Consider the following 21,186-nt stretch of genomic DNA (forward strand, 5'->3'; position numbering starts at 1 on the left):
GGGGACCTCTGCCAAGGCAAATACCCCCAGCCAGCCATCTAATTAGAGAGTTCTATCTTTTCAGGATTACTTGGCTAAGGCTGTGACTGGGGAAGAGCAACTTTGGTTAAAGTCTTCTAAGACATGAACTTTCAATTTTGCTATTACAAAAATGTTACTGGGTGAGATGTTACTGAAAAACATGCACCTGTTTGGATATTATTAGACCTCAAGCAAAGAAATGAACCTAAACTGTGAGTTAGGTTTAAAGGCCTCTTGTAATCTCTACTCTCTCCATGTTCACAAGATTTGGCTTCAGAGTTGAAAATGGTCTGTCTCCTGGAAGGAGATGCTAAAGTGAAGGGAGTATTTTCATCTCAGTGCTTCATCTTTTAACTGCTTCAACAATGGGTAAGAGGCAAGCTCTTAGGAGCCCCAACTCAATATCCCAGTATTTCTCCTGAAGCTTACAAGAAAGCCTATCTGCCCCAGGCCTTCTGTAGACCCCATCCCTCATCGCCACATGACTTGGTCCACTCCTCAGAGTGAATGAGCTAACTGGACTGAATTTGTTCTTAACAAGCACACCAGAGCTTAAGCATTGCAGGGGGTGCTCTTCAAAGGAAAACAGGGGGCTTAGGTTCAAGGTTTGGTTCTGCCCATGACCTTAGAGAGGTCACCAGCCCTCTCTGGCTACAGCTTCCTCATCTGTCTGCTCTGGCAGAGCAGGTCAATGATTTTTCAAGGGGGAGGGTGATGCCTGAGAGAGGGGTGGTGTATGCCCCAAACGCCATCCTCCAAGATTCTCACGTGTTCCACTATTACTGACAGACGTGACTGGTGTTCCTTATGTGCAAAAGGGTGAGGAAAAAAACTGATCACTGGACTAGAACTGCCAAGAACTAGCAGTCTAATTAATTCTGATTCTAATTGCCTTGGAAGGTTACACGTTTTTTCATCTGTGCTCCCATTGCTCAAAATATTTCTGGAATTTCTTGGAAATCCCCTTCAAAGGATACACTTTTGAATCCCATGAGTGGTAAGAGTCGTGCAAATTTGAGGACAGATTTAGTTTTTTACAAACCAACTGAAAATCAAATCCAAATGTCTTCAATAAATTGTGTAATTAAGCTGAGTAATAACAATTTTGGTCAAAATGGCACTGTAAACTATGTAAGAGTTATATTTAAGCAGAGACTGGAAAGAATTGGGAAATATTTTAAGTTATGTAAAGACTGAACTTACGAGTGAATATTTGCCTTCTAGGGTTTCTTTTTTGTTTTAAAGTTGAATTATTAAATGGGCTAAATGAATTATTAAATGAAGTAGCAAAAGTAAAAAAAGACTGATTTGTATGACATGAAAATTGACTCTGTAGGGGTGATTATTTTGGAAGGGACAACATTCATTGGCTAAATAAGCTCAGATACATTTGTGGGGAAAACAAAGCAAAACAAACACCAAAGGTTTTTATGTGCTACTCCTTTCTTTCTAGGTAAAATAGCTATATTGACAAGCCACATATTTTGAAAACTGCAGCCTCCATAAGGGACAAACAATGCATCAACTCTTGATAGAGTAACAATATATATTTTTTAAAGATTTATTATTTATTTATTTATTTCCCTTCTTCACCCCCCACAGTTGTCTGTTCTCTGTGTCCATTTGCTGTGTGTTCTTCTGTGTCTGCTTTTATTCTTGTCAGTGGCACTGGGAATCTGTGTTTCTTTTTGTTGCGTCATCTTGCTGCATCAGCTCTCCATGTGTGTTGTGCCGCCCTGGGCAGTCTGCACTTTTTCACGCTGGGCAGCTCTCCTTACTGGGTGCAATCCTTGCGCATGGGGCTCCCCTACATGGGGGACACCCTGTGGGGCACGGCACTACTTGCACGCATCAGCACTGCACTGGGCCAGCTCATCACACAGGTCAGGAGGCCCTGGGTTTGAACCCTGGACCTCCCATGTGGTAGGCAGACGCCCTATCTGTTGGGCCAAATCCACTTCCCTAGTAACAGTCTTGAGGCAAAATTTTAAAAGGCCTCACAACTGACTGTAGAAAGAACCCTGGCTGTGGGAGGTGGGCTACCCTTAAAACTAAACTTACAGAATGACTCCGAGGTATCTTGGGGTGCTCATGGGCGCCACATCTGCTAGAAAGCTGACCTGAAACCACTGCAAACCAAAGGACACTGTAAACAAGTTACTTAAACAAATCAGAATAAAATTTTTTCTCATTAGCTCTTTGGTCTATAAGTTGTCATCAAGAGACTGCTGAGGGTATCTGCAACTTCAAAATATAAACAGAACAAAATCTAAACATCCCATTTTTAACTGATTTAAAATCCATATTGCTAAAAGAAAACTGCTTATTTTAAAACGGCTATAATAAAACCAATTTAAGGTTAGTTTTGTGCTTTTTATTTTTTAAAGATTTATTTATTTATCTGCCCCCTACCCCATTGTCTGCTCTCTGTGTCCATTTGCTGTGTGTTCTTCTCTGTGTCTGTTTGTCTTCTCCTTAGGCGGCACTGAAAACAGATCCTAGGACCTTCCAGAGTGGGAGAGAGGTGCTCAATCTCTTGCACCACCTCAGCTCCCTGGTCTGCTGCGTCTCTTATTGTTTCTCCTCTGTGTCTCTTTCTGTTGCATCATCTTGCTGTACCAGCTATCCACTCGGGCCAGAGTGCTGCGTGAGCCAGCATTCCTCACAGGCCAACTTGCCGCTTGAGTCAGCTTGCTGTGTGAGCCAGTTTGCCTTCACCAGCTGGCCCAGGGAATCAAACCCAGAACCTTCCATATGGTAGACAGGAGCCCAATCAACTAAGCCACATCCACTTTCCAGGTCTGTGCTTTTTAAAACATCCTCCTAACGTAGCTTGGGGGCTGGAAGAGAGGTGACTGTAAAAGAGTGCACACAACCAGCAAATTTCAGGTCTAGGAATTTATCCCAAGAAAATAATTAAGCAGTTAAGATGCATGCAAAAGTTTAGTACAAGAAGGTTCACCACATTGTTTAGAATAGTGAAAATTTAAAACTTCAATATCTAAATGGTTGAATCATATTATGATACATTCAATGAAAGAACTACTATGCAGTTGATAAGAATAATGTTGCAGAATTAAATTTATTAACACAGAAAGAGCTATATCTTCCAGAGTGGGGATGAAAAACATTATCTATGTAAATATGTGCACACATACACAAAAAAACAAACAGAAAAAAGTCTGGACACATATACATCAACATGTTAAAAGATTAGCCTTCAGTGGAACTGCAAACCAAAACCACAATGAGATACCACTTCATACCCTCTAGCATGATAAAAATAAAAAAGAACACCTAATAAGTGTTGACAGTGATGTGGAGAAATTGGAACCCTCAAACATTGCAGGTAGGAAGGTAAAATGGTATAGCAGCTTGGGAAAACAGTCTGGTAGGTTCTCAAAGATAAACAGTTACCATATGACCCAGCAGTTCCACTCCTAGGTCTATACCCAAGAGAAATGAAAATATATGTCCCTTACACAAAAACTTGTACTCAAATGTTCATAGCATATTTATTTATAGAAGAAAAAATAAGCAAACATCCAAATGTCCATTAACTAACTAAGGACAAAGTGTCGTGTATCCATACAACGGAATATTATTTGGCAATAAAATGGAATGAAGCACTGAGGCATGCTACGGTATGGATGAACCTTGAAAACATTACGCTAAATGAAAGAAGTCAGTCACAAAAAACTGCTTATTGTATGATTCCATTTAAATGAAATATCCAGAACTGAGAGTTGCACAACTCTGTGAATATACTAAAAACCACTGAACTGTGCACTTTAGGTGGGTAGATTATATGGGATGTGAATTATACCTCAATAAAACTGTCAAAGTTTTCTTAAGGCTTATCTATATTTTCTTACTTTACTACAATGTATATTATTACTTTGAGGATTTTTTTTTAATCTTCTCATGTCATCATACAGTTACTACCAAGCACACTACAGATTTGAAGAATAAGAACATAAGCCTTTCATCATAATAGTGGAAAAACCAGAAACTACCCAAATGACCCCAGCAGGGTCATGGCTAGGCAAAGGGCAATTTACTACGATGCCAACCCTAATTACTTAAGACTTGTGGGCTGGGAGAAGAAGGGTCATATACTCTCTGTAAGGATGAAGGTGCTACTAAAAGTGACAAATGCAATAGTGTTCACAGAACATTTTTCCTAACAGGTTATAGGCAACATCCTTTGAAAAAAGCTGAATAGAAATATAGAACATATTTGTACTGTTGTATTTGCTGTGTTTGTACATGAACAAGGATCATAAAATAACCAGAAATGATATAAGGACTGTGTGAAAGTAACTTAAATTAAAAAAGAGGAATCAAGCAAGGACCTTATGATGATGGTTTTAAGTTCTACTTTTCTCCACAAGTACTGGTCTGTTGCACTCATTTAAGTATCTTTGATAATGAGTTGTTCTGAGGCAGAGAGGTCTGAAACCAAACACGGGATATAAGTAAAGATAAAGATGGAGGGAAAAACATCCCTGCTTCTGGGAAATAGATCCTGGTGGCATATTTATTATTCAAGGACTATAATTCACTATCCTTGTTTTTTGAGCCAGCATCACATTCTAATCATATTGCTCAGTTGCAGGTCCCAAGTTAATTGTGCATAACATAAAAACTGAATCCAGTAAAATGATATATTAGGCTTTTCTCTCCTATTATATCTATTTAGGGAAAACATTTGGTGACTATAAAATATACAAAACATTGAATCTAAAGATTACTTGAGGTCCTGAAACCAACAGTTTAGAATGAAAATGAAATGGTTATCTAACGATTCTTCACCCAGAGAAATGGGGCCCAAACCTGAGGTAGGCAAATAATGACATTTCTCAGGTCCACGCAGGGCTGGTACTATTCTAACCAGACAGAAGCAACCTTTATTTACTCACAGGTTTTATATTCAGGAATATGGTCTACCATTGAACTCTCTCGAAAGTGACTCTCATTTGCTTATGCTCTGAGAAGCAGTTACCCATATGTGTGCAACTAAACTCTAATTTCTTGATCAGCTGCCCTGATAGGAAAAGCTTAATGCAACAGTCTACTCATGGCCTTGGTATAAATACCCTGATATTGCCTATTAGGGTAATTTGTGCAGGTGATAACTATCAAAATAAATGCTAAGCTAATCTTTCAGATGTTATTTTGAGTGTGTTTCAGTACACACTGTCTTCAGTTCTCATTGGTTCTCCCTGACTTGTGGTTTTTTTTTTTTAACTCCCTTGTAAAACCAAAACACTAATTCAATAAAATCAATTTTGTGTATTATAACTGAAAAGAAGCATCTTTCCTCCTATTATGGATCTCTATCATTGAGAGAAGGGGCACCTAAACATCATAAAACAAGGACCACGTGACAGTGATGGTGTAATACAAACCAACACCAGGGACAAGATATGGGTCTAGTAAGAAGAAGAAAAACTCACTCACTAAATAAGCACATTCTGGATTAACAAAAGATAGCCTCCAGTGCTTACTAATAATGATGTAACTGTATTTTGCATCGAGTAGCCTAGAGTATCAGCCCATAATGAGTCTAGGTCTGGCTCAATCAGACACATGCTGAAAAGAAAATCACATTTGCCTCCAATGCACGAGTTACTTCTTCAATCAAAAAGAAATACTGTCAAAAAATATTCCTTGGGAAGCAGATATGGCTTAAGCAATTGGGCTCCCATCTACCATATGGGAGGTCCCAGGTTCTGTTCCAGGGATCCCCTGGTGAAGGCAAGCTGGCCGGCGTGGAGAGCTGGTCCATGCAGAGAGCTGATGCAACAAGATGACACAACAAAAGAGACACAGAGGAAAGACAGTGAGAGACACAACAAGCCAGGGAGCTGAGATGGCTGAAGCAATTGAGTGCCTCTCTCCCAAGGTAGAAGGTTCCAGGATTGGTTCCTGGTGCCTTCTAAAGAGAAGAAAAGAAGACAACCAAACACGAGAAGAATGCACAGTGAGCAGACATAGAGAGCAAACAGCAAGCACAAGTGGCAAAGGGTGGGAGGAATAAACAAATAAAATAAATTTTAAAAAATTCCTTGCAGAGGCATAATATAATATTTTTTAAAAGTGACTGAATAAAATGCACTTTTAAGGGGAGGGGTGTTTAAAAGAGAATTAACATTTATTAACTATCATATGCAAGGTGTCTTCACATTGTCAGCTGCCCCCCTTTCACATTTCAGAAAATGTAAAATGTAAAAATAAAATAAGTTTTGTCTGAGGGTACAGCTAGCAAGTGACCAGTTAAACTCAGGTTTGTCTGATTTTACAGCGAGTCCTTTCTGCAAGAAATTATTAGTTTAGCTGTAAACTTTGTAATGCCTTTTGTTCAGAATTTTTAAAAAGATTCTTATTAAGTTTGGGTGGGCAGAGGGAGTCAAGATTTCTATGGGAGGTAATTCTGCATGTGAAATTCTGATCTTTTACTTTAAAAGCAGTTGCATTAAAACATAATCTTTTGACAAGGGTCTGGAATATTTTACCAGAACTCTGAGAAGCTTGGATTTCTACATACAATTTAAAAATATTCATGTGAATTGAAACTGTAGTCCCAACTGAAGCTAAATTGTTATTTTGGGCTCTTTAGCCTAAGTTATACAATAACTAAAACACTAGAACCCAGTGAAAGAATAGCAAATGAAACGATATGGCAAAGGAAACTATTTACACCTAGGCCCAAAAATATGCAGCTTTGAAATGATCGCTTTCTGTGTCACATGTTTGGTCATTCTGTTTATATTATTATTTGTGATGCCAGGCAGTAGTTAACCAATCCAAGGGAAGTGTTCAGGTTCAAAATCTGACCCTAGTTGTGAAAGTGCATTTTGTTTAAAGATAGAAAAAATACTTAACTTATGCAATTTCTATCACGAAGAAAGTGTGTATGAATTTAACTATTAAAAAACCTGAATTTGAAAAAGGTGACCTTATTTATAATCTCAGCTGTTTCCAAGTTCTTGTAACTCCAAGAGCACAGACTATTTGCCTGAAATGTGTAACCTCCAAAGTTCACGCTGTGGCACTCAGGTACACACATGTCAATTCTCCACCTGGACACCTGGCACATGCCATACTGAAGAGTACACAGTGGAGGTCATTAAACAGAACCTGAACAAATGTGCCATGGTCACATCCGGAACAATATGCTTTTAAAAAAGCACTCAATAATTTAGGTTCTTCCAACCAGAAGGAAAAAAGCTGTCTTCCCACAAAAATGTCCTCCTCAGCCAAACCCACAGCTTGAGTGAGGGCTGTAAACAGTTAAATAAATGTACACTAGGCACTTCCATTCTTCTCCACCAGAAAAAGATGCAAAGATATTTCTGACCATCCCACAGGCACTCATGTGAAGGAAGTCTTTCACTTAAAAGTTTTGAAGCAGCTTCACCTCTGTCCTATATGTGGTCTTAAAAAACAAGTCAAATACCCAGAGTTTCAAAGGCGTAAGGAAGTTTTGATGCATAAAAGGAAGCCTCCTGCTTCCAAATACCAAGAAACCTGCAGGACAGGTAAGCAGAATCAAGGCTCTGGGTTAAATGTTCACCCACTCCCTGTTATATTAGATTTCTAAAGTTGTCGCGTTTTTCAAAATTCAAACAAGGACTACAAATGCAAGCCATTCCCTGCCCCCTTGGTTACAGGGCCCTTCACGTCCTTCAGTGGCCACCGCCAAGCAGGGCCGGCGCCCACCTGAAGGAGGGTCCGGCAGGTGAGGCAGCCTTCCAAGGGCCCGGGGCCTTCTGGAGACACCAAGGTGTCGCCCAGGGCGCCACAAAGTTGCGTCGGAACCCACGGGTCCTCCGAAGCCGCTGCCCATGACAGAGAGGCCGACGCCAAGGGGATGCCGGCCGCGACTCCGGCCGGCCAGGCGCTCCCGGCCTCGCGTCGCCTCCAGCGCCCGGCCCGAGCCTCCGCGAGGACGGCCCCGGCCTCGGCTACCGCCGCCGCGCGCCCGGCTCAGACTCCGGCCCCAGTGACCGGCGCAATCCTTCCCCGGCCACGACCCGGCCCGCCCCGTCCCGAGCTGTCCGCCACCCCACGCTCCCCGGCCACTCACCCCGGGCACGGACAGCAGCAGCGCCAACAGCAGCCGGGCCGGCATGGCGGGGACTCGGCCCTGGCTCCGCGCCCGGCCAGCCGGCTCCGGGGGGAGGTGCGGGCAGGCGGAGGACGGGGCGGGAGGGCCGCGACGACTGCGCGGCGGCGGCCGAGCTTGAGCCGACGCAGAACTGACTAGGAGGCAGCAGCACCTTCATTCCCAGCCCTATAAGAGCCGGGTGCCCGCGCCTCTTCCGGTCGGGGCGGGCTCAGGGGCGGGTTCAGGGGCGGAGCTGATGGAGGAGCCGGCCATGGGCGGGGCCGGAGCGGTGCTGGGCGGGGACAAGGGCGGAGCTGGTGGTGGGAGAGGGCCATGGGCAGAACTGGAGCGGTGCTGGGCGGGGCCAAGGGCGGGGCTGGTGGTGGGAGAGGGCCGTGGGCAGAACTGGAGCGGTGCTGGGCGGGGCCAAGGGCGGAGCTGGTGGTGGGAGAGGGCCATGGGCGGGGCCGGAGTGGTGCTGGGCGGGGCCAAGGGCGGAGCTGGTGGTGGGAGAGGCTATAGGCGGTGCCGGGGCACTGCTGGGCGGGGCCGAGGGCGGAGCGATGGTGGGCGAGGGCCCTGGGTGGTGCCCGCGCGGTGCTGGGTAGTGCCGGCGCGGTGCCGGGTGGGGCCGGCCTCCAGCTGGCCAGCGTCCGGCGACCTCAGCAGTTAAAGAGAAGGACCAGACCTTGGCGTGAGGCCTCTCGGCGCTGGGCGGTCCACCCGAGATGCTGATCCGGTGGCTAGGGGTGACCCACGGCCCTGCCACGCGGGCCCTTCCACCGCCATGCAGATCCACTAATCCCGCCGAGGGTCTGGCTGCGTCAGATCCGATCCGCGGCCTACCCTGGCATCATCGGCGACGTTTACTGAGGCGACCTCTGGAGCGAGATTTCAGCAGCCGGCAGGAGACTACTGTAAACCCGGCGCTTCTTCCCCTTGCCCAGCAGTTTCTGCGTTCACAACCCTGAAGTCCTCCAGCTGTGCCTCATCTAGTCCCAAGCCCCTCTTCCTCCTATCCTTTGCCCCCAGGAATTCCCCTCAAATCGTGTCCAATAGGCATCATTTCCCTTTGGAGTAAACGTCGACCAAAAAGCATAAGCAATGGAGAAAAACTTTTTGGCTTCGTGTCATGTGTGTTATGTGGCATTTGTAGATGTGACCTTGTAAAGCTTAGACGACACGTGTCACAACTCATTGGAAGAAGTGTGGGGTATTAACCTGAATTAAAGAGCCTGGAGCTGTTTGGTCACTGGCCTCCACTGAGAGGGAAGCGGGAAGGAGGACATATTGCTTGTATCAAGAGAGAATGAACTTGAGACTTGGAGCTCAAGAAACAGTATTTTGTATATATTATTATAGGAGGGAAAAAGGAAAGGGGGAATACCAACTTCTCTTATTTTTCCTGTCTTGCTCATATGACAGCCTCAGAATGTTCAGGGGGAAGGAGGAAAGGAACAAGCCACATCAGAGAAAACAGCAAAGAAGCAGTGGTGGAGGGATGGAATCTGCATGCATTGTGGACAGATCTGATCCACCTACACCAGACAGAAATGCCCATAACGAACCAAAGCCCCTTAAACAGGGTTCCCCATTCCCAATCCCCTATGCCCGGGACTAATGCCTACCAACACTGGAAAATTCAGCACCCCAGAATGGGAAGAATCTCAGCGACTGTGAAAGCAACAGACCTGTGTTGAGAAGTGTTGCCTCCATGTTTATAAAGCATATGGATAGGATGGGGATTAGGCAGAGAGATGTGTGAGAGAGGCCCCATGGCTTCTGAGCAGCTTGGCCAGGTGTAGGGAGGAGCCTTCAGCAAGGAAACTGGGAGGAGGGCTTTAATTGTTACCTGTCCATCTTGCAAGCTGACAACAGGATCTATAAGAACACGTGCTTGAGTTAAAAGAGAAGCTTGACTGAAAAAAAAATTGCTTTCACATCCCTTCTCCAGGTTTGATTTTTTCTCAAACATAGTATATTTAGGACAGAAATTCTCTTTGCTGGAACTCTGGCAGTCCTTTTACCATTCAAAATGTCACTGTGACCCTGGTAGTGCTGCAGATGAAACACAAAGGGAAATGCTTACCTCAATCTGACTCATAAATCAGTTTTAAAGATTCTGGAAAGGAAAAGAAAATGTTTCACGGAGCCTGGCCCAGGTGTATTTATCTTGCACTCTGCCAGACCAAATCATAAGGCCTTAATAATCTGTTACATGTTCTTGGAATTTTTTGTGCACCAGTTAAACTATTTTTAAGTTTCATCAGTTTGTGTGTGTTGTGTACTTCTTCACTCTATTGCAACCTCAGACTGATAGGTACTGGTTTTATATATAATGGCGTTGCCTATGATCTTGCTCCATAGCCAGGTACTATTTGAAGACAACTTTTTGCTTATGATGAAGCGGAAGCTGGCATCACTGATAAACACAAACAGAAATGGAAGTATTTTGTAGCATGCCTTTGAAGTAGATCTGTCCCTGTAATAGAAGTGAAAATGGGCAGTGAATGACTTTCTGTAAGTCCCAGTTAATAAATATCCACTAAAACAAGGCAAAGGTCATTGTCATAGTGTAAAGATAAGCCCTCTTTTCTACCAAGGTTAAGGAAAAACACAACAACAAAAATGTTTATCAGATTCATCATGGGCTGCAGTTGGACCTGAATGTGTCCAGGGTGGGCAGGAGAAAATGAGTTTTAAAAAATCTTATTTTCACTTCTCTCTAAACCCAAACTTGGAGAGCTTTTTAAAAACAGAGTTCCAAGAACTTTTTGTGCCCCCTCTCCCTACCGATTCAGGATCTGGGGTTGAAGCCATAAACTTGTGTGTTTCTGCAGTCAACTTGGAGAACTCGGACTTCAGTTCACTCATATCCTGCGGGCATCCCTTTTATTTATTTTAGCAAATGTCGCCCTCTAGTGAACGAAATCACGACATTTAAACTCTTAAATTTTTTCATTTTAAAATTATTGTGAGGTTAATTCCCAGATACTCTCCTTGAAGAAGGAGACTTGAAAGGAAAAGCTGGTAAAACCAGAAAGAGAGGTCATAGTCGAAAGCTTCAGTAATGTTGCAAAAGGACAATGCCTTTATCAGAATAAATCAAGTCAGATTTTTTTAGCAACCTCACTACTGTTGCTGCTTCTTCCAGACAGATTTGAATTTACAGCATGTGTGACATAGTTATGGATTAAATAAAACCATGAAGTAAGAGTGTCTGGTAGCAAGCTAAATTTTTATCTCTTTTGTGTCCTAATGTTTAAGGAAATAAAAAAGCCTCTGCCACTCTGTGAGTGGTTTGATTCTTAAGTAAATAGGACTTTGGCTCTTCCTGTTCTAGGATGACTAGATTGGAAATGATTGTGACACTCATTCTGAAGTACTTCTCTTTACCACAGAATCCCACCCTCTATACACTTTCATGTATTGCAAAAGCGATACTTACTATGACAGTTGATATTCATTGGGTGTTCACTACTTTTTGGCAATGTGCAAATATGTGCTTTATAGGGTCATCTCATGTTATCTGCACAGCAATTCTACAGGGGAGGTGTTATTAGCCCAATTTTACAAATGAGACACTGAAATTTAGGAAAGTTAACAGTCTGGTAGATAATATGGGTAGTAAGAGGCAGAACCTGCATCTGAACCCAGCTCTCCTCTTAACTTCACAGCTTGTCTAGTCAACCCCAGACACTATCAAGTGTTCCACCATTAGCTGGTTATTCTTCCTACCCCTGCCCATTGCACTATGGCAGGGTACTAATATTTGTCCTGTACCTGTGGTCAGAGAGCAGTCCAGACTGGTTCTTCCCTGGATGAACAAATCTCATAGAAATATGTAGTGATGAGGGGTGTTGCCTCAACTAACATGAGAAGGCTCCTCATCTCATCTTGGAGCTGGCCAAGAAGGCAAGCGTCCCCCCAGTTTTCTGCCCCTTCGAGGTAGTTACTTGTTAACTTGACTCTGAGTTGTTTTATTTCACGCCTATTAGTGCAAGTCTACAAGCCACCATGGTGAAGTGTCTGTAGTGTCACCAATTCATACTGTATTAATATTCTCAAAAGAGCCAGTGCAGTGCCAAAAAGGAAATTGCTGTTCATTCTCTCCTAGTCCCCTGGGGTCTCGCTTATCATTACAGAACTCTCCAGAAACTTCTCAAGCAGCTCATAAACATTTTTCCTCATGTAAAATCCCAGCGGCCTCTGCATTCGATCCATTTCTCCTGGGCCTCTTTTCAAATCAGGTACTGTTAGCTATTCTTTCTTGAATTTTTCCTCCTTGGATATTACCATTTCTAGTTTTCCTCCCACCTCCCTGCTCTTTTCCCACTTTATAAACCAAAGAAAATCCATAAGTTAGTCAGCTTCATTTTATGGATGACCTCATCTTTCTTTGATGCCATATGGATGATAACTGTTCATCCATCCATTCATGTATTCTTTCAGCAAATATCAATGAGGGCTTCTAAGTACAAAGGATTAATGCCATGAGGGAATGCCAAAGCGTTTGCAGGTCAGTAAAGGTGATAGGACATGCACATAAGTAACCATAGTACAAGGAAGACTGTGAAGGGTGTGAGAAGGTGGAAATGCAGGGAAATGCAGTTATGGTGGTTAAGAGAGAGATTATTCTGGTGGAAGAAAGTGGGATAGAGAGAGCAGAGAGGGCTTCATGGAAGAAGGGGTGTCTGGGCTGGGTCTTTTGACAGATTTGACAGGAGGAAGAACATTCTAGAGTGAGAGGAGGACCTGAACAAGGGCCTGGGGAAAGGAAAGCACTGGGTGGTTTCATGGAAACCCAAGCAGACTCATCAGTGGCAGATGAGGATGAGAAGGCAAGATGGGCAAGGTACTTGACATATTTTAGCTCTAAATCCTGAAAGATAGATAATGTTATTTCTATTTTTTTAAATCTCTAATTCCCAGAGCAATCAGCAATCAGAGGCTCAGACAGATGATGTAATTTGTTTACATTTTCACAATTAATAAATGGCCAAGCAGAGCTGGGATTTGAGCTCAAGGGCAGCTTGATTTCAGAGTTTATGCTCTTGACCACTATGCCATGTAGCTTCCTGAAGGTCACCCTTTGTTTTTTAATCAAAACTATTCTTTGTTTTCTGAGAAGGTTGAGTTCATCCAACCCTCAAGCATATGCACTTCACTCTTGAGGGAAGGTTGCTAAACCCTGAGCCCATGCACCACTGATGTGCCTTGCCTGGTAGGCCCTTCATACCTGGTAGCTCAAGTTATTCTTGGTGGGGAGATAAATCTGGACTGTGGAATATCACACCAAGGAGCTTTTGGTTGATCAGACTACATCATGTTCCTGCTTAAAACCTGTCAATGACTTCTTTTGCTCTTAGAAAATCCAAAGTCTTTACCATATGCCCTGTCTGAATGCCCCTGCCTACCTTGCCACGTTCGTCTCACCCCACTTCTCCCTTGTTCTCCATGCTCCAGCCATCCTCACCTTCTTTCTCTTTCAGAAGGGGTCATGCTCTTCACCACCTCAGGGTTTCCCACAACTAAGAATTATCTAAGCCTATAACCTCAAACTCTACTAAATTACTATTCATTGGGAATGTGCGTGCATGGGTGGGAGAACTGCATAGGGGAAGTAAGGGAAGTAAAAGCATGCTAAGTACTTCGTTCCCGAGGTGTCAGAGATTGTGGCTTTGTTCATGACTTTGAAAATTAGAAAATCATAGGTTGAAAATTAAACAATGTGGTGGATACACACACTCATTTCCCCTTTTCCCTTTTTCAAAAGCCCTGGATTGCCGTTTGGACACCTTTGCTGTTGGTATGTGGTTACCATCACCTCACTGCAGAAAGAACCAGAATAAGCAAACCAAATCATAGTGACTGGTTCAGGGGTACATCCAAGACATTAAAAAATCTTTAGTAGGCACAGTATATAAGGGAGCAGGGAGCCCCAGGAGCTGTTGTGGCTACCTTTAGGGTGACCAAGATGATGGGGCAAGCTTTACCTGGAGCCCGGTTCCCCTGTGTTTTATTTATTTATTTATACCCCCCTCCCCCCAGTTGTCTGCTCTCTGTGTCCATTCGCTGTGTGTTCTTCTGTGACCACTTCTATCCTTATCAGTGGCACCAGGAATCTGTATTTCTTTTTTATTTTCTTTAAAGATTTATTATTTATTTATTTCTCTCCCCTTCCCCACCCCTCCCCCCCTTTGCTGTGTGTTCTTCTGTGACTGCTTCTATCCTTATCAGTGGCACTGGGAATCTGTGTTTCTTTTTGTTGCATCATCTTGTTGCATCAGCTCCACACGGGTCAAGGAGGCCCAGGGTTTAAACTGCGGACCTCTCTGTCGTGGTCCCTAGGGGAGCAGCGACAGTCTCCCAGGTACAGTGGCGGGGACCGGGAGGGAGTGAGGGTTCAACAGTGAGCCCCTGATGCTAATGACTATGCTTGTGAGCTGATAAACCCAAAATAAGAACAAGGCCTAGAGCAACTTTGTGCCTGGGAATTTCCTCCTGTCAGCCTTCATGTTACTCAAATGTGGCCAGTCTCGAAGCCAAACTCAGCATGTAAATGCAATGCCTTCCCCCCAGCGTGGGACATGACACCCGGGGATGAGCCTCCCTGGCAACGAGGGACCACTATCAACTACCAACTGGTGATGCAACTGGAAAATGACCTTATACGGAAGGTTCAATGCGGATCAGCAGAATATCCATGTCTACATAAAATACCATGACTTTAAAATGCTGTTTGACCTAAAGTAAGGGGGAAATGGAAAGGAGAAATGAGTTTATATGGCTACGAGTTTCTAAAAAAGAGTCTGGAGGCTGGCAGAAGGTTTGCCCTCATGCACAACTGAGCAGAGTCAGAGAGACAGATAAAGCAGATACAACCCCCAGATATTGGTTCCTTTGAGGGCTAAAGAGACCCATGGGAGTTATGGTCATGGCCAATGGGGTTAACTACCAGGGCAGATGGCCCCTCTTTGGAAATGGTGTTTATGTGTGATGAATCTGGACTCAGATGGGATCTCCCTTCATAAGACTTTCATGCTAATGTGCTGGAGGTACAGTTAATGTTGGGGTTTAAGATATATTTAGGGGATTTGAATCTCTGGACTGACAATGTGATAGCCAGGTCCTGAGCCTCAACAGACTCCAGCACCTACAATCTGATTTATTGGACTTACCACACTCAGCTAAGATGGAGTTGAAGAAGGACAACCACCACACCATGGAGCCTAGAGTGATTACAACTGAAAATGGGAGGATTGCATCCAGCATCCAGGTGGAATCTGAGCCTCCTCTTGACATAGAGGTGCAATGGACACAACCAATCCAATGTCCACATAGAAGAGGTGGCACTGGATTGGGAAAAGTGGACATAGTGGACAAAGGGTATGGGGAAAGGCAGGAAGAGATGAGAGGTGGAGGCGTCTTCGGGACATGGAGCTGCCCTGGATGGTGCTTCAGAGGTAATCACCGGACATTGTAAATCCTCACAGGGCCCACTTGATGGAATAGAGGAGAGTATGGGCCATGATGTGAACCAATGTTTATGAGGTGCAGAGGTGCCCAAAGATGTACTTACCAAATCCAATGGATGTGTCATGATGATGGGAACGAGTGTTGTTGGGGGTGGGGGGAGAGGGGGGGTGGGGGGGGTGGGGTTGAATGGGACCTCACATATATATTTTTAATGTAATATTATTACAAAGTCAATAAAAAATAAAAAAATTAAAAAAAAAAAAAAGAATACAAGCGGACACAGAAAAGCACACAGTGAATGGGCACAGAGAGCAGACAACTGGGGGTGGGGGGAAGGGGAGAGAAATAAATAAAAATAAATCTTTAAAAAAATAAATAAATAAACTGCGGACCTCCCATGTGGTAGGTGGATGCTCTATCCATTGGGCCAAGTCCGCTTCCCTCCTCTGTGTTTTAAAGTCATGTGAGCTAATACATTTACTTTTATGGTTTCAGCCAATTTGAGATAGGTTTTCTGTTACTTACAATAAAAGGCATTCTGAAATTTTAAAAGAATTTTAAAAGGTTGGCTGATTGCAAATTTCTACAAAAGATAAAACAAAACAAAACACAGTCTGTATAGTAAACTAAAAAAACAAGGGGAATTCTCCAATTAAAAAGCAATTACCAGGAAAGTGGATTTGGCTGTGATAAGCTGGCCCACATGCAGTGCTGATGTGCACAAGGAGTGCCATGCCACGCAGGGGTGTCCCCCACGTAGGGGAGCTCCATGCACAAGGAGCACGCCCCATAAGGAGAGCCACCCAGCACAAAAAAAGTGCAGCCTGCCCCACACACAGAGAGCTGACGCAGCAAGATGACACAATCAGAAAAGAGACACGGATTTCCAGTGCTGCTGACAAGAATACAAGTGGACACAGAAGAACACACATTGAATGACTACAGAGAGCAGTCAACTGGTGGGGGAAGCAGGGAAGGGGAGAGAAATAAATAAATTATCTTAAAAAAAAAAAAAAAAGCAGTTACCAGGAAGAAGATGTGGCTCAAGTGATTGGGCTCATGTCTACCATATGGGAGATCCAGGGTTCGATTCCCACACAGGAGTGCAGGTCTGTGGAGAAAGCTGGTACAGCAAAATGATGCAACAAAAAGAGACACAGAGGACAGAAAATAAGAGAAGCAGCATACCAGGGAACTGAAGTGGCACAAGAGATTGAGCATCTCTCTCCCACTCCAGAAAGTGCCAAGATCAATTCCTGGTGCTGCCTAAAGAGAAGACAAGCAGACACAGAAGAACACACAGCAAATGGATACAGAAAGCAGATAGTGAGTGTAAAACAACAGGGGTGAGGGGAATAAATAAATAAATCTTTTTAAAAAAGTATTTGAAAAAAAACTGTAATGTTTCTTCCAGAGAAATGAAAATATACATCCACAAGAAAAACTTATACACAAATGTTCCGAGTAGTATTATTCATAATAACTGAAAAGTGGAAACAACTCAAATGTCCTTCAAATGATGAATGGATAAATAAAATGTGGTATAGTCATAGTATTCAGCAATAAGGTAGAATGAAGTACTGATATATATGACAATACAGGTGAATCTTGAAAACATGCTAATTGAAAGAAGCTAGTCACAAAAGACGACTTATTGTATGATATTTATAAAATAGGCAAATCTGTAAAAATGGAAAGTAGACTAGTGATTGCCTGGTGGATATTAGGGAATGATGGTCAAGGGATGTAGGGTTTTTTGGGGATAATGAAAATATTCTAAAACTTATTGTGGGATGAATGCACCGTTCTGTTACTATACTAAAAGCCATTAAGTTGCCCACTTTAAAAGGGGTGAATGGTATGGTATGTGAATTATATTTCAATAAAGCTGTTCAAGAAAATTCAAGTGGGCTAAACATGTTCATTAAAAGGCAGAAATTGTCAAAGTGAAAAAACAAAAGCAAGGCAGGGGGGAACCAAGATGGCGGCAGAGTAAGGAGCTCTAGGAGTGAGCTCGTGATACAAGGCAGTTGGTGGTCACCCAGAGCTACCTAAGGCACCACTTTGGAGGACCCAGGAGAGCAGAGTATCCTGCAACATCCTTGAGAGTGTGGAAGGAGGAGACAGTTCCTCTGCACAAAGGATTCATGAGTAGAGCCCTTCACACCATGGAGGTCGGTGCCTGTGGTGCACAAGCTGCCTCGGGAGCTATTCCATGGCTGGAGTTGGAAGCTCCATTCCCCTCAGAAAAACAGAGGAGGAAGACATGGTGTGGCACCCACTTCAGCTACTGATTAGTAGATTTGGTGGGCTGAAGTAAAATCCAAGGAACAAGTAAACTTTGAGCCTGTCCAGATGAGAGGGAAGTCGGTGGCCACCATTTTGACTCCGCCTCAGGCACTAGGGGAAGTGGCACTGACTGAAAATCACAGTGCTTGTAAGAACTGGCTTCTTTCCACTCAGGTTGGATTGCAGGTCTAGACTAAAACCCAGTCCCACCTCTAGCAGGGAGGAAGCTGGGGGGAACTGCACCACCTCTCTGGGAAGCTGCAAGCCACACCACAGAGGCTGGTGCCCATCCTACTCTAGGGTGCAAGCTGCCTAAGGAGCTATTCTGTGGCTGGAGTTGGAAGCTCCATTTCCCATAAACAGTGGGAAATGGACAGTTGTCCACTGACCTCAGCTACTGATTAGTGGACTTGGCTGGGTACAGTATAATCCTAGAGACAGCTAGGGTCTGAGCCTTTCCAAGCAGAAGAGTCCAGTAGCCGCTGGCATGAGGGGAAACCTGGCTGACTGAAATCCAGTGAGGTTAGGCATTGACTTCTTTCCACCAAGATCTGATTGCAGCCCTAGCCTAGGCTCCAGCCCCACCTCCAGCAGAGAGGTAGCTGGCAGGACCTGCACCAGGTTCTCCAGGCAACTGCAAGTGCTCTCTGCTGGCACAGGCTGAATAGTCAGACACCTGGGGCTGCACCCCCACACCCCAAGAGAACAGGAGGGGAGGTGGGTATCCTTGGCCTCTATGGGCAATGGCAGGAGTTTTAAGCCCACACAAACAAGTTTGTTGAGTGCCTTTGAGCCCATCTCCACCTCTGCCCCCCCACAGGATAGGAGGGGGCTGGTGTTCCCTCAACCTCTCAGGGCAACTTCAGGCAGTTTTGGGCTGCACAAGCCTGACCATTGGGCACCTGTGGCTCTACGTCCATCTCCAATAGGGCAAGAAATGGGCTATGTTTGCCCAGCCTCTCTGGGTAACTTCAGGTGCTTTTTGCCCAAACACCCTGGACTGGTGGGTACTTATGGACCCACCCTCACCCTCCAATAGGAAAGAAGGGGACTGGTGTTTCCACAGCCTTTTTGGGCAACAGCAGACCTTCAGCCTGCATGGACTGGACTATTGGATGCCTATGAATCCACCCCCACCCCCAGTAGGATATGAGGGTTTTGGTGTCTCCACAGCTTCTCTGGACAACGGTGGGTACTTTCAGCCAATAGGGACTGAACTATTGGGTGCCTGTGGATCCAACCCTATGTCTTGAGAGGATAGAAGTGGGCTGGTGTTTCCTCAGCCTCTCCAGGTAATGGCAGGTATTCTTGGCCTAAAGGGACTGAACTGTTGAGCACCCATAGAATCATCCCCACCACCCAATAGGATAGGAGGTGCCTGGTGCTTTCTCAGCCTCTCTGGGCAACAGAAGGTACTTTCAGCCTACAAGAGTAAACTGTTGAGCATTGGTGGTTTCATTCCCACCTGCTAAAGGGCATAAGGGACAGTACTCCCTCAGCCTCTCAGGGCAACTGCAGGCATATTTAGCCCACACAGATTAGATTGTTGGGCACTCCAGAGGGTCCATTTCCACCCCCAGCGGGGAGAGGATCTGGTGATACATCAGTTTACCTGAGCAACTGTGACCATTTTGGACACACACACAGCATAGATTGCTGATCACAACTATAGCTCCATCCCTGTCTAAGGTAGGGGAGGAAGGGTGTGAAGCTTCATCAGTGTTTCTGGGCGACTACAGACAGTCTTGTTGTGCCAAACTTGGATTATTATAAATGGCTGCATCTCTGTCCCTACTCCTGACAGAGGAGAAAGGTGGGATAAGCTTCATCACTTCCTGGGGTAACAAGGGCAGCTTCAGCTTCCACAGTTTATGGCACCAACTATATCCTTGGCTCCTACTACACAACCAGCAAGGGAGAAATGACAAGAAATCCCTAAACTAAAGGGAGAAACTGAACCCAGAATAAATACATCTAGCAAGCCAGATGTGGAAACACCAACAAAAAAATTACAATCCATACCAAGTAACAGGAAGAGATGGCCCAGTTAAAGGAACAATAAGTCTGCAGATGACATAAAGGAGTTGAGACAACTAATCTTAGATGTTCAAACAAATCTCCTTAATAAATTCAATGATAACTAAAAGGATAAAGGATATTAAAAAGACACTGGAGGTGGTGGGCTTGGCCCAGTGGTTAGGGTGTCCATCTACCACATGGGAGGTCCGCAGTTCAAACCCCGGGCCTCCTTGACCCATGTGGAGCTGGCCCATGCACAGCGCTGATGCACGCAAGGAGTGCTGTGCCACACAGGGGTGTCCCCTGCGTAGGGGAGCCCTACGCACAAAGAGTGCGCCCTGTAAAGAGAGCTGCCTAGCGTGAAAGAAAAGTGTAGCCTGCCCAGGAATGGTGCTGCACACATGGAGAACTTACACAACAAGATGATGCAACAAAAAGAAACACAGATTCCCGTGTCGCTGACAACAACAGAAGTGGACAAAAAATAGCAAATAGACACAGAGAACAGACAACTGGGGTGGGGTGGGGGGGGAGGGGAGAGAAATAAGTAAATAAATAAATCTTTAAAAAAAAAGAAGATGGCACTGGATGAATACAAAGAAGAATTGAAAGCATACATAGAAAAATAACAGATCTTATGGGAATGAAAGGTGCAATAAATGAAATTAAAAATACACTGGAGGCATATAACAGCAGATTTGAGGAAGCAGAAGAAAGGATTGACAAGCTTGAAGACAAGGCCTCAAAAAGTGAACATACAAAAGAACAGTTAAAGAAACAGATGAAGATGAAGAAAAGAATGGAAAAATTGAACAAGGTCTCAGAGAACTAAATGACAGCAAGAGCCATGCATGTCATGGGTGTCCCAGAAGGAGAAGAGAAGGGAAAAGGGGCAGAAGGAATATTTGAAGAAATAATGGTGGAAAATTTCCCAACCTTATTGAAGGACATGTCAAAGCACAATGTACTCCCATTTGAATAAATCCAAATAGATCAACTCCAAGACACATACTAATCAGAATGTCAAATGCCAGAGACAAAGAGAGAATTCTGAAAGCAGAAGATAAAAGCAGTGCCTAACATATAAGGGATACCCAATAAGATTAAGTGCCAATTTCTCATCAGAAACCATGGAGGCAAGAATGCAGAGAAAAACTGCCAGCCAAGAATTTTATACCCAGCAAGATTATTTTTTTTAAATGAGGGTGAGATTAGAATACTCACAGATAAACAGAAACTGAGAGAGTTTATAACAAAACGACCAG

General features: G+C 44.2%; 1 protein-coding gene across 1 annotated transcript in view; it reads right to left on the reverse strand.

Annotated features, from left to right (window-relative positions):
• The window catches only part of ERN1 (endoplasmic reticulum to nucleus signaling 1), an 85,625-nt gene extending 77,262 nt beyond the window's left edge, over positions 1–8,363 (reverse strand). Inside the window, exon 1 of the mRNA XM_004454063.5 lies at positions 8,114–8,363. Coding sequence (XP_004454120.1) covers positions 8,114–8,158 — 45 coding nt within the window. The 5' untranslated portion in view covers positions 8,159–8,363. The remainder of the gene's footprint in view (positions 1–8,113) is intronic.
• Between the last annotated feature and the right edge of the window lie 12,823 nt (positions 8,364–21,186).

Source organism: Dasypus novemcinctus, chromosome 21 (genome assembly GCF_030445035.2).
Source record: "Dasypus novemcinctus isolate mDasNov1 chromosome 21, mDasNov1.1.hap2, whole genome shotgun sequence".
NCBI lineage: Eukaryota > Metazoa > Chordata > Mammalia > Cingulata > Dasypodidae > Dasypus > Dasypus novemcinctus.